At 43.7% G+C, this 14,665-nt stretch overlaps 1 protein-coding gene across 1 annotated transcript in view; it reads right to left on the minus strand.

The window, feature by feature from the left end:
• Positions 1–1,988: 1,988 nt before the first annotated feature.
• The window catches only part of AP4E1 (adaptor related protein complex 4 subunit epsilon 1), a 321,681-nt gene continuing 309,004 nt past the window's right edge, over positions 1,989–14,665 (minus strand). The window contains 3 exon segments of the mRNA XM_086958294.1: positions 1,989–2,999; positions 3,158–3,315; positions 11,721–11,911. Of these exon segments, the coding sequence (XP_086814420.1) occupies positions 2,839–2,999; positions 3,158–3,315; positions 11,721–11,911 (510 nt within the window). The 3' untranslated portion in view covers positions 1,989–2,838.

Here is a 14,665-nt window from a genome sequence, read left to right on the forward strand (position 1 = left end):
AACCATGCTATTGCAGTATTATTTTATCTTACTGCTAATGCTGTACGTATTATACTTTGCATTCTATCTTACGATTTCAGCAGTTCATATCTCTTGCACGAGAAAGAAGACAGTTCAATAAACCATTTTTATTGAAATGTCCGTCTACCTATTTCTGTGTAAATTCTGTAGAAACAAAGCATGCATGATTGACTGAGTGAAACTGTTATCTATTGTTTCCACGATTCTGAGACTGTTCTGATTCTAAGGGAAACAAAGTTGTCATGTTTATGCGGTTGTCAGAAACGAGTCCCTTCTTGTTCATTCGAGAAGTTTCTAGTGACCTCTCAGTTAGCTGCACACACAAGTAATTAAGTTAATGTACTCGATAGAGGCATACTGACCTCAGTCCTATGCCACGACTATAGTGTATATTATTTCAATGTGCAGAGCCTATCAGGGATATGGAAACTATAGTACAATACTACCTCTTTAGGAAAACCCTCTCTGGAAAATATTCCCATAAGGGCTCTCGCCACAACAGGAGCTAAGAAGGATTGCCTCTGGATACCAAGAGGCACGGTCCACCACCACTCAAATGATTCTGTGCCCAGATGCAGTTTGAGGATCCATGGGACTAACAATGTCAATCCCAACCATCTCAAAGGGAACCCCCGCCACAGGTAGTGGTATCAGGGGGGCCTTTGTAGTACCACCTGCCTTACCACTGGCTTAAAAAGTGATACAGTTGCAACAAAACTCCTTTGTGTCCTCTGACATATGTGCCCAATGAAAGTGACGAACAAGTCTATCCCAAGTCTTGTTTTGGCCTAAGTGTCCTGCTAATGGGATATCATGTGCCAGTGTTAATAGGAAGTCCCTAAACTTCAGAGCCACAAGATAGCTGCCCACTGCTCTTGAGGGACCCTCTGTACCTTACAGGCCCTCTCTTGTGCAGTTATCCATTTGTGTATGTCATTCCCATTCTGATAGGGAGGGACTATCTTGTTCAGGTTCCTATGATCATGAGTATATGCTCTAGGTCTAGGGCCACTGTTGCTTCCCCCATGGGACTCTAGTCCCAACCTTCTGCAAACTCTCTGAAGTTTTAGGGATTCCCTGTCTAAGGCCAATTGTTCCTTCTTGAGCCTGACCTTAGCTCTTTCATAGTCAAGAAATTGGCACTTCTTATCATCGGAGGATTCTCTTTTATGAAAAGCAGAGATCCCTACAGATGAAACTCAATGCAGTATCACGCATCGCAGCACTTCAAAGATCCTGATTGGTAGTCTCATCAGAACGGATGCAACGTGACACCGTTCAAAGGAGGACCTTGCATCGCAGCACCCTGCAGCTCCTGATTAGCGGCTTCATTGGAACAGATAAAGTGCAAAGCAGAATCGCTCATCTTAGCCCAAGTTCCACTTTGTACACTTTCCAGGGGGGACACACCTGGTCATATTACCAGCCCGTACTCCATCAGGGTTTGCCTGAACTTTTGACTTTGTCCTGGTCTGGTGCGACAAGATAATCCCAGTTGGTACTGTGCTTTTTGGTGCTATTTTGAGATAAGGCTTTGAAATTGAATACATCCTGTTCTACTGATTGGATTTTTGTTGTTTTGGTATCCATTTATTTATTAGAATTGACTATTTTTCCAGATTAGTGTGGGATTTTTCTAGTATTGTGTTTTGATTTATTACTGTTTGTGTGCTGCATAAATACTTTACACATTGCCTTACTGCTTCGCGCCAAGGTATCAGAGGACCAAGCATAGGTTAATTTGGTGACTTTTGGTTCAGCCTGACAAGGATTGTGGTTGTTGCTTGAGTGGGGTTTTCACTCCCCTCAATCAATAACCCGATTTCTTACGTACAGTATGTGTCAAATGCAGCATCCTGTATTTCTTGTACGAGCAATGGTAAAAACAAATAGCTAAATAAAATAGCTTTACTGCAGACTATTAACTTTTCAAGTGGAAAAGACACTCAACTAGAAAAGTCAAGAACTTTCTTCTTAAAATATGTATTTATTATACATTTGTACATACCTTTTAAGTGCTTTTATAAAATTACAGGAAGAAAATAGAAAAATATTGTTATATATTTTTACAATAAACATATAAACGTACTCTTGATTGCAGCAGCCCATTCTTATATAGTAATACTTCCAGTGGTCATGTTCTGGGTTTCAAATATGCTGCTCAATTAAGCGAACGTCTCTTAAAACACAGTGTATACAACTAATATGTTCTCAGGCATTTGAAAGGCAACCTTTCATTTGAAAGGGAATTGTCCCTGAGCAACATTTTATTCCTCTCCATACTCACCTGCATACTCACTTATCTGGATGAGCCTATTGCGGTCTTTCATCAAAACATTTATCGTTGCCTCAAAGTCCAATAATAAAAAAGTGGCATTCAGTGCAATGAGCCCCATGACTTCTAGACATCCCAGGCAGCTTGTAATTCACCAAGTTATATTTGGCCACAACAGAAAGCCAAGTCCATTCATATATTGTCACCTAGTTTGCATAGTGATGCATCTGGAGGTCTTTGTGACAACAAAAAACCAAATATATGTTGCAGAGTACATGCATATTGAATAACATCCTATATTTGTTCTGATGGTAGCACTTTCACTCATTATTGATCGTCATACAACTTTAGAAGAGGTTTGCACTCTGCAAGGTCTACTTCATGCTTTGCGTACCTCATTCATAAAATATAAGACATGGCAGCGAACAAACTGCAAACAAATAAAGATAAAAGACATTCTATGGTGAATACTCCACGGGTGAGGGCTGTTTGGGTATGTAAACTTTGTCTTGCAATTGTTTGTAAAAGAGGTGCTATTATCATTAGTAGTTTTCCAGCTCCTCTTGACAATAGTAAACTAAACAGTCTGGAAGCATAGAAGACGGTGATCTAAACCACAGCACCAACATTCCCGCTTGGATCCTGCAGTGAAGCAAGCAGGGGGTTGATGGAAGTAGCTGGCATGCAACCAACCCTTCATCACCTGCATAAAAAATAGAGAACATCAGTTGATGAAATAACTTCCCAGTATAAGTTAAACAGAATTTGTAAATTATCATTTTAAATCATGAGAATCTCTAAGACATTCAATTAAATTTGGGTAGACTGTGTACAGAGCATGATGCTAACTGTGTGACTTACCTATTACCTCAACAATATGAAACCTCAGTTTTTCATGAAAGGTGTTGAGAGCAACAACCAGGGATTCCTGAGTGCGTGGCAGCTTTATGTTCTGCTTCACATCATTGGAAAATGAAAGCCAGAGCTTACCAAATTCTGCAGTAGTTAGTTTCAAAGGCCTAAAATTGCATAACCAAAAACAAAAAAAACTCAATGAGATTTGTACTCTTGCACCATTCTCCAATTATCTATCACATTTCTTCCCATTGACTGAGCCAGCAATAACTCAAATCCCTTACACCCACGCTGAACATTCTCTCCAAAAATTACATTTCTACCAACCAACTACATTTTCACTTATTCAGCGGACTAATAAAACTACTTCTTTGATTTGCCTGCCATAAAAGTCAAGAGCTGTCATAAAATATGCACCTACGTCTACATTTGTAGTCTATCATTACAGAGCTTGATGTTTCACCATGGCAGTTTAAAAACATATAAAGAAACTACCCTAAAGAGAAGTACCACCTTATTTGTATTAGCTGTAGGATAATGAATACACAACCTTTGTGATTGGCCCAAAGCCAGTATCATGAAAGGAGGCCATTGTGGTACCTGGGTTTAAAAAGGGGAACAGAGATGACCCCACTTGTTACAGGCCAATTTCCCTCATTGATGCCACTGTTAAGTTGTTGTGGAGGGTAGTTCTTGCTCGACTTGAGTGAGTGTCAAGGGTATTATCTCAAAAACCCAATATGGCTTCCGCAAGGGGTTGGGCACCACCGAGCAATGACTAAATTTGTCCCGGATTATGGGCAAGTACATGAAGGCAAGGAGGGGTTCCGTCCACCTTGCCTTCAAGGACCTGTCCAGTTCTTTTGATACTGTTAACAGGAAGCAATTGTGGGCGCTAATGGGAGAAACAGGCATAGCGGAAGCATTCATTTTGCTTCTGATAAGACTCCATGCAAATACCACACAACCCCCCCCCCCCGCCCCCCCCACCCTATACTTCTGTTCTGGAAGCATCTGTTGCCCAGACAATAAAACTCAACACAAACTAAAACTATAAAGCTTGATGCAGGAGCAGAGTGGTGGACCTGTCCACGGAACAGGATGTTAATTCCTCTGGAGCAGGATCAGTTACAATGCTGGATTCCTGTTCAGATCTTTGGGCATCGTGGAAGGTCGGTATCGTTTTATCCCGCTGCTGGAGATGTAAGGAGGTTTCCAGTAGCTAAGTCACTGCCATTATTTATACTCCACTGGAGATTTGGCGTTCCTCTGGGTTCCGGTGATCAGTTTGTTCTTTTGGACGTGCCGGCAGGCAAGGAGGAGACTACCATACGGTCACTGAGTCCCCTACAGGAACGGGTGGGTCGTCTGCAGAACCCAGTGTTATTAGTCGTTGTCAGAATCATCAGGGGGGCAGGTGGGGAAGCGGCTGCCCTTGGGTGGAGTGGACGTTCCTCGGTCACCCAGGTCCATGCTGCCTCCGGGGTTTCGAAGAAGTGGCTCTTTTTTTTGGAAAACCACTCTGATTGGGGCCGGAAACAGAAGTTGATATTGGAGGTTGAGGGCCTGCAATTTCTGCTTGACTGCGGAATATGATCTCCTTTGTGCCTGTAACTCTTTAATGTAGTCCGGGAAGTTCATCCCCTTGTTTCTTTGATAGGACAGGGTGGAATGGATGCAGGCTTCTTGCAGGATTCAAAAACCACAGTTGATGACCAGAATGCAGAACAATGCCATACATTCACCCCAGTACAGAGATCTGGGCCTAAATCCATCGTTTTTTTGCACTCCACACCACCCCAGTTCAGACATGGCCATATGCAAATCAGTCTGACCCTGTGCCTCATGGGAACAGTCCAGCCCGAACTGCCAAGCCATGCCTTCCCTGGACCGGAAACAAGCTCCCGAGGACCGGTTTCTGGCATTCCAGCCGTCTTCAGCCCATCTTGCTTGAATCCAGTGGTGTGGAGAGCATGGGACTCACGTCTGAGCATACCCATCCCACTCGGGGTGACAAATGCAAAAACCACAGTTGATGGACAGAATGCAGAAAATGTCATACATTCACCCCAGTACAGAGATCTGGGCCTAAATCCATTGTTTTTTTGCACTCCACACCACCCCAGTTCAGACATGGCCATATGCAAATCAGTCTGACCCTGTGCCTCATGGGAACAGTCCAGCCCGAACTGCCAAGCCATGCCTTCCCTGGACCGGAAACAAGCTTCCAAGGACCGGTTTATGGCATTCCAGCCGTCTTCAGCCCGGCTTGCTTGAATCCAGTGGTGTGGAGAGCATGGGACTCACGTCTGAGCATACCCATCCCACTCGGGGTGACAAATGCAAAAACCACAGTTGATGGACAGAATGCAGAACAATGTCATACATTCACCCCAGTACAGAGATCTGGGCCTAAATCCATTGTTTTTTTGCACTCAACACCACCCCAGTTCAGACATGGCCATATGCAAATCAGTCTGACCCTGTGCCTCATGGGAACAGTCCAGCCCGAACTGCCAAGCCATGCCTTCCCTGGACCGGAAACAGGCTTCCGAGGACCGGTTTCTGGCATTCCAGCCATCTTCAGCCCGGCTTGCTTGAATCCAGTGGTGTGGAGAGCATGGGACTCACGTCTGAGCATACCCATCCCACTCGGGGTGACAAATGCAAAAACTGGAGTCAAGCTATCCTGGCTGAAGACGGCTGACAGCCAGAAACCGGTCCTAGGATGCTTGATTCCGGTCCAGGAAAGACATGGCTTGGCAGTTCGGGCTGGACTGTTTCCATGAGGCACAGGGTCAAGACTGATTTGCATATGGCCATGCCTGAACTGGGGTGGTGTGGAGTGAAAAAAACGATGGATTTAGGCCCAGATCTCTGTACTAGGGTGAATGTATGACATTGCTCTGCATTCTGTCCATCAACTGTCACATGTCGCATTTGTCACCCCGAGTGGGATGGGTATGCTCAAACGTGAGTCCCATGCTCTCCACACCACTGGATTCAAGCAAGTAGGCTGAAGATGGCTGGAATGCCAGAAACCGGTCCTCGGAAGCTTGTTTCCGGTCCAGGGAAGGCATGGCTTGGCAGTTCGGGCTGGACTGTTCCCATGAGGCACAGAGTCAGACTGATTTGCATATGGCCATGTCTGAACTGGGGTGGTATGGAGTGCAAAAAAACAATGGATTTAGGCCAAGATCTCTGTACTGGGGTGAATGTATGACATTGTTCTGCATTCTGTCCATCAACTGTGGTTTTTGCAGGCTTCTTGCAGGATGGCATCCCTGTCTTTGAAGTTGAAGATTTTGGTAATGATTGACTGGTGTGGGGCTCTGGGTGGTGGCATGGGCGTAAGGGCACGGTGAGCCTGTTCCACAACAAAGCACGATGGAAGAGCGGCCAGAGGCACCCATGATTTAGTCCAGTCCTCTACGAAGGTGGCTACCTGTGTTGATTGTGCCCCTATGGGCATGCTCAACAAGCAGAGGTTCTTGCGGCGTGAGCGGCTTTCAGTGCCCTCCGCAAGCTTGTGAAGGTTGCTCTTGTGGGTAAGCAACTGTGTGACCGGCTTCTTCAGGCATGTTACGTCGTCTTCCACTGTGGATATCCAGGATTCAGATTCAGTTATGCGGGCAGTGGCAATGCAGAGGTCTTGCCATATGAGGGCAAGGTGGTCTACGCGTACCTCCCCTATTTTGGTTTTTACTGAGTTTTGTGAGGACTTTATTGCCTGTAGTATTGTGACAAGGTCTCCGCCTGGGAGAGGGGCTTTTGCCAGAGCGATGTCCTTGATGCTCATCCTACTTGTAGTGTACTGATCCATGTGGGTTTGTGACGGGGGTAACTTCATTCTTTTGTCTTTTCCTATCCTGGGATGCCTCGGAAGGAGCAGTACAGGATTATTGTATGCAGTTGTTTGCTCTTTCTCCTTTTTTAACTCTTTAATCCACCTCTATATTTATTAATTGCCCGAAGGAGGCACAAAAGCTCATTACATGGCTTATCATATCAGGGTGGCTAACATCTATTTAGCATTTCAGCCACTGGATCTGACTCAACTCTCTACAGCCCCCGTACTGCCTGCTGGGTTGGAGTCTTTCCCTCTGCTAGACTTAGTCACGGTGGAAAGACTCCTTGGGACTCTTAAATCAGGCTCACCCTCAGATGTTGCGCCTCCATCTGTCCTTAAGCTGGCCTCGGCCACTGTTGCTCCAGTCATCAGGGATGTTATCAGTTCGTCCCTGGCTGCGGGGCTGGTTCCGCCAATGTGGAAGCAGGTTAGAGTCAAGGCTCTTTTAAAAAAAAAAACAGCCTAGACCCTGAAGACTGGGCAAATTACCGCCCTATCTCCTTGCTGCCAGGGTTGGGTCAAAATCGCGGAGAAACATGTTATTTCCGCACTATCATCGTTCGTGGAGAACAACGAAGCCCAACATCCTACCCAGACGGGTTTTATAAGCAGGCAGGGTTGCCGTGGTAGAGGAAGCCAGGAAAATTGTCGACGCCGGAGTAGGCATGGGCGGAAAATCCGTTCCGCTCGCGGATTTTGCGGATTTTCGGGAAATCCGCAATCCGCGAGATTTGCGAATTTCCTGAAAAATCCGCAAATCCGCGAGCAGCGGATTTTGCTCGCACTGCTCGCACTGTTCGCGTGAGTTCGCGCCCCGCGAATAAGTGCGAAATTGCAGAAATACGATTTTAGCAAAACTGAAAGTAACTACTTACCAGGTTCAAAAGTTCAGGCTCATCATTAGTAGCCATTTCCTGTAGTGCTTCCTGAGGGGCCCCTCCAGAGTTCAGTTGCCAGTTGCAACTATTATGTGACCCTGCTCTGAACCTCAGAATAGTTACACATATGCCACAAAGGTCCTGAATTACAGCTAAGGGAGACAAGCAGGAGCCAGGCTGGAAGTTAAAATCCATTAATCAGCCCCTAATTCATTATTGTCAGTTGGGGCAGGGCAGGTGTTGTAACTAATTTTGCAACAATGAAAGCACTTAGCAAGTGCAAAAGATCACTAATCAGGGCGCACTAAGGAAGCAGGTGCCAGCTAAAAAAATATTCTGTGACACATTAATCAGCCCCAAATTAATTCAGGTCACTTGAGGCAGGGAAGGTGTGCTTTGCTTTGCCAAAAATAATGTACACTGGACAACCAGAGGGTGTGGTGATGAAACAGAGGGTGGCATGGGTGGGCCAGAGGGTGGCATGAGTAGTCAGAGAGTGGCAGTGGTGACAGAGAGTGGCAGTGATGAAGAAGAGTGTCCCAAACAGGTTGGACACGTAGAAACAACAAGTTCGCAAAACTTGCGACCCGAGAGGTAAGTTCGCAAATTGCGAAATTGTAAAAACCCTCGCGAACTGGCAGAAACACGGGCGAACACAAAAAAAAAAAAAAAATCCGCAAATTCGCGGGAATTCGCGGATTTTGCGGATTGCGAGTTTGCAAATCCGCAAATTCGCGGATTGCCAATCCGCAAAATCCGCTCATGCTTACGCCGGAGGCTGCTCTGCGGTGGTCCTTTTGGACCTCAGCGCAGCCTTCGACACGGTTAATCACATGCTCATGATCCAATGCTTGAGGGAGGTAGGAGTCACTGGGACTGCCCTCAAATAGTTGCAGTTCTTTCTTGCTGATAGAACCTTTGCCGTGTTTGAGGATGATGCCATTTCCAAACAGCTCCCCCTGCAATATGGCATTCTCCAGGGATCCTCATTGAGCCCTACCATGTTTAATATCTACATGAGGCCTTTGGCTGAGGTGGTCCTTCCCTGGAGAGTTCAGTTGGTCACCTATGCCGATGATACACAGCTGGTGGTCTCCCTCTCACGGACAAATTCAATCGAGATAGGGGAAAATAATCCGTGCCCCTGTCTTAGTAAGGTTCTTGCATGGATGGACTCCTCTTTCCTCAAGCTTAATGGTTCAAAGACCGAAATTATGATGTTAGGGTACAAGGCCCCTATTAATTTAGACCCTCTGTGGCCGGAGTGTCTTGGCCCCCCTCCCCCTCTGAAAAATCAAATTAAGAGTCTGGGCATATGGCTAGATCCGAGCCTAGGTGTTCAAGTGCAAGCTCGCAAGGTTGCGGATACTTGTTCTAGTCTGCTCAGACTCCTAAGGAAGGTCTTAACCCTGCTTCCTCCTGAGGCTAGACGCCTCTTAGTCCAGACACTTATTTTATCTCGTCTGGACTATGCTAATACGGTGTATGTGGGTGCATCCTCAGGGTACAATTAAAATATTACAGACTGTGTAGAACTGTGCGTCCCGACTTCTTATGGATGTCCCGAGACGCAGCTCTGCCAAGGCGGCACTGCGGTCATTACACTGGCTGCCGATGCAGGAAAGGGTCTGGTTCAAGGCCATGTGTATGGTCCATAAGTCAATTACTGACAATGGCCCGGCCCTCCTGCGCCCTATGTTTCATCTCCAGCAGAGCTCACGATCTCTCAGATCAAATCATAAAAACCTGCTTAAAGTCCCTAGGGTCAAACGGACGCGCATGGGTGGCCAACGTTTTTCATTTCATGCAGCAAAATTTTGGAATCAGCTCCCTGACTCTTTTCGGCTGGAATCCAATCATTTGGCGTTCAGGAAAAGGTTGAAGACCTTTCTGTTCCGCTGAGGGGTTGAATATTTGTTGGGTCTGAAAGCGCTGGGATGCCTCCGGGTAGCCATGCACTATAAAAATATGTAATCATTCATTCATTCATATCATGGCTACTTCTACTGCATCTCAGAATCTGCGACAGAAGCGACCAGCTCCAAGCAGCCAGCGTTTTATACTGCCAATTGTCAACTTTTATTTTTCGTAGAAAAAAAAATACCATTTGAATCAATCATCACCCTCTTTGATTGACACTTCCATTATTTCTCATCCTGTATTACCAAACGGAGCAATCCTGGTGCCTTTAGATTGGCAGTTGCAATGAAAAAGTCCATGTGCACCCTCTTAACCATAAACATATGAGAAAAAGACAAGGTAACACAAAAACCAACCAAGAAGAGATGAATTAATTTGAACTTAAAATTAGCTTTCTCAACAAGATAGCTGCAACACTGCAATCAAGTTGTTCTTTCATTTGGCTCTTGCTTTTTGTTTGACATAAAAAAAAACAAGTTAATTTGCCCAATGGAAGCATTTGTGTCTCCTCATCTTTTCCAACAACTATCTCAACATTCAACCAACTCTTTCATCATCCCCATTGATTATGTCCGAGCCATGTATAGCTCCTTAGACACTTTTTCCTACTAGCAACCTACCATCTATTCTAAAAACGACCTGGTTCAAACACTATTCTCTACCATACATTGATGACGCTCGTCCCAATATTTACTAAAATTGGTGTAAAAAATAAAATGCAGGGGAAGAGTCACCATCATTTGGAATGATTTCACAGCATTCAAGGTTCATTTGAATACCTCCTACTTATGTAAATTTCCTTCACCAGCACCTTACGTTATGATCCCATGACGGTAACAACCACTCCTTCCACACAGAACTACTTGACCTCGTCTGCACATATTGCTGATATCCATATCCTCAAAGAAAGAATTTGTTCCTTGCAATCTATATGCTTAAACAACTATTCATAGTATGGATAACCTTGAATGCGGTCAGGTCTATAAACAACTTACACAATGACACACCTTGTTTATATTTTTCTAACAGATCCCAGACCTTAAGATTTTTCACTATGAACAGTAATCCTCGACTAACCGTTACATTTCTCCATCGTCATTTACCTCAGGTAGAAATAAATGTGTCACTCCGATAGCTTGAAGCCTATAGCAACTAGAACTAGTACTGTTGGAACTGTGTGATGGTTTTGCATGCCATTCAAAGCCAAATCTTTCTTCTCTCAACATTAATTTCAACCATTCTTTATCATCAGTATTATCAATGTGCTTTACCAATCCTCTCCCCCGCCCCTAAAAAGTCAAACTCTAGCAAAAGATAAAAATAGTTCAACGAGATGACTGCGCACTAACATGCAGAAGTGCAGCTGCCAAGAGACGACAGGGAAAATCCCAACTTCAGTTGACTACCTTCTCTGCAAGGTACATGCCAGTAGCTAGAAAGCCACTTGTACCAAGGCCAAGAAACCTATATCCAAGTATATATCAAAGAAGCAAAGAACTGCTTCAAAAACTGTTTCAAACCTATAAAAAAAACTGGCAACACCTAAGCCTCATTTCTCAGCCTCCTTAACCCACCAAAGATCTCTTCTTTTATTTCATGAAATTTTCACCAACAAATTCTTCACGCTTAGGCGCCTTGACACCTTCGGGTTTAGTTTGCGCGGTACAAATTGCATAATAAATAAATAAATAAATAGTAATTACATTAAACCCTCTTCCACCACCTGCTCACAACTCTGAAACCACCAACCCCAAAATCCCCACCACCACTGGAATAATTACCTATTTTGCGAACGGTTTGGTTTGCACAGGAGTCATCACTCAATAACACAAACATGCTTAGATCCTCCTGTTCCTCAAAATGTTAATTCTCAGAAGGCATTTTAAAACTAACTGTAATTTAAAATATTTCAATAACGTACCTTATAAAATCCAAGAGAAGCAAAGTCAAGGAAAACTCAAACTGAGTATGGATCTCTGGCTCCATATGGCATTCAATGTGACCAATGATCACTCCTTGTGTACAAGGCTGTTTCATCTCAATATAACCTTGGTACATATCAACTGCTTGTGATTTGATCATTGGGAAATGACAGCTGAGATTGTCCACAACCTAATAATTACAATAAAAAACAGATTAAAGATTTGGAATAACTGTGTGCTGTTTACTATATGTCCCTGCATAGTCGTTTATCATTCAGAAAAAAAGATTAGCTGCCCATACTAATGATAATCTGGATACATTTGATTGCATATTAATTGCTTTTCAAATAAGTTCAACTGCCATGCCAAGGGAGAAAATGTTATCATGCAGTTGTAATGCCAGGGTAGGGTGAGTCTATGGTGTTGCACAGACATCTCATAGCTCGATCTTGAAGTGAATGACCCCCTGAACTATGCACAGCACTGCAAACATTCTGAGGTACCTGAGGGGAGGTGTATGGGTGAAACAGACTCAGCAGATTAAACCAAATGCCTGTCAAAATTAATATTACCGGTATCTGACTTTTTTCAACAGAAATTAGTTACTCTGCAGATTCTTAACTTGTGGAAGATGTAGCAAGCAATACTATGTACATTTGCAATACAAATAAATTTAGAAGGCATAACTCGGATAATGTACATAAAAAGAAGGCACTTCAATTAAATAGGATGAACATTAAACATTGATTCCGCTCAAGAATCGTGTTAAATCAATATTTTTCAGAAAGTATGCTGAGAAGACCATGTGGCTACACCTGAAAGTGGTCTAGAATCGGAATGTCTGTCAAGAATGTGATCAAAGTGAGCATTCCTTCATTGACATAAGCAATAATCAATTAGCAGAGCACTGTTTCCTACCTGAAAGCAGGCAGTCATAAATGCTACTTTTCATCATGTTAGTATCTGCTTAAACACCATCACTGCATTGAAGAATCCACCATCTTTACTACATTCACTAGTCCTACATTTACCCTGTACATTGGAAGATAAGATTCATTGTCCTTAGATTTGGGTAGTGGCCTTTCCTGAAACATCTAGCCAGCTGGCGCCGTCCAAGTGAGAACACAACGTGCAGGGGCTGAGTCCGCTCTGAAGAATCATTTGAACACGTCGTATGCCTTTTCCCAGTGCAGGGCTAGACTACGAAGAACATGGAACAAACTGGGAGCGCAGACCTGTCGGCAGGCAATAATTGCCGCCTTAAACCCAGACAACAAAGCTCTGAACATCTTGTTGACTATGTTTATCACCACTGTACCCAGCATGTTTAGTAGGCTGGGGGTCCATAGTGTTGGTCCTTGTATATATCCTGATCTAACGTTTACAGTGATCAGCCGCATCTAACTACAATTAAACCAAACCAGTTCCTTGAACCCTGCAAACCCGAGGGTGCCAGCCCTGAGGACCATTTTGCTGCAATTAAAGGCTATATTACTTTGCACCCGCATTTAAAAAGACCTCAGCTCCGCTGGTAATAAGGAACAACACACTACCCCCCTGGCACAAGCGAACCAGATGGGACATATCCAAGGCATTGGAACTGTACTTAATTCTTGTTTGTTTCCAACAAAGTACATTTAGCAGACGTTTTCAGCTAGCTAATTTATTTGTTGATCCTGACCCGCCACATTATCTTCTGCAAAAATAGCTGACACAATGCACCTGCACTTTATTGAATCCTTGTGGTGGTTTAATTGAGGAATAACCTGCAGCTTTTCCTGCATAGCTCACCCATGTGGTAACCTCGTCCTGCTGTCTCAATGCCTTTGCACTTTTTCTAACTTTTGTGCTGCTTTAGATGTGGAATAACTATCTGATATCCCTTTGTAGCTGTCCAATATGGTAACCATAGCAAGCTTCCTTATTACAGCCGAATATACTGTTTTAATATCCAAGAACTTGACTTCTGCTTAAATCGTATGAATCCAACTTTGTGCTGCTTTAAATGAGGAATAACTAGCGGATACCCCCATGTAGCCGATCAATGTGGTAAACGCCGTATGTCTGTCACTAGCCGATTAAGTTGTTTTAATATGTTCAACTCGCATGAATTCGACTCTGTTTTACTAATTGTACTTGCTGTTTTACATTGTAAAGGTTTTAAATAACCGTAAACAATAAAGTATTATTATTATTACTAATCCATTTTAGGGACACTTCTGCAGTACTTCCTCCCTATTAGTTTAGTTTGATGCAGGAGGAGGAAATCTAAGCAAACCGTCATGCCCCTCACAATATACTTATATGCAGAGCTGACGCTTTGTTCAACCAATGCACTGATCACTGAATCTGCAATCATCTGTCCCTGATACTCGGATAACAAAACAGAGTGAACAATTCTCTCCTCATAAGATGCTTTCATTGGTCCACATCCTTAGGTCCTAAATCAGTTTATGCCAAATAGTCAACAATTCTATATCTTACCTTAATGCAGGATTCTTAGTAATCTGAGCACCCACAGTAATTCTATTATTCTTAGCACTTCCTACAGCACCAGGATTTCATCACTCCCAACAATTTCTGTAAAGCTACTAATTGCAAATGCACTCTAAGATAAAAAATCGCTTTACCTAGAACTACAGTTCTACGACTCGAAAGAGAGTTTAGAATACGTTTTCAGACTTCACGAAAACTCGCATTTGATGGTACCAATCATTAAAAACAGGGGCGGTCTGCCCAGAGTATTCTAAGAAGAGCCAAAAAAAGCCCAGAAGTTGAAGGTGATCAAAAGGTTTGTATGCTGCTGTCTCACTTCTGACTATACACATGCAACCGGGCAGAGTTCAAATGTCCTCTAGGAATACAGAGGTGGGTACCTTCAATTTCACCCCAATATCATTATCCCAAGGTGTGTCAGTTAGACAGTTGTATGTGCAGGCAGGCA

This window comes from Lissotriton vulgaris, chromosome 2_1 (genome assembly GCF_964263255.1).
Source record: "Lissotriton vulgaris chromosome 2_1, aLisVul1.2, whole genome shotgun sequence".
Taxonomy (NCBI): domain Eukaryota; kingdom Metazoa; phylum Chordata; class Amphibia; order Caudata; family Salamandridae; genus Lissotriton; species Lissotriton vulgaris.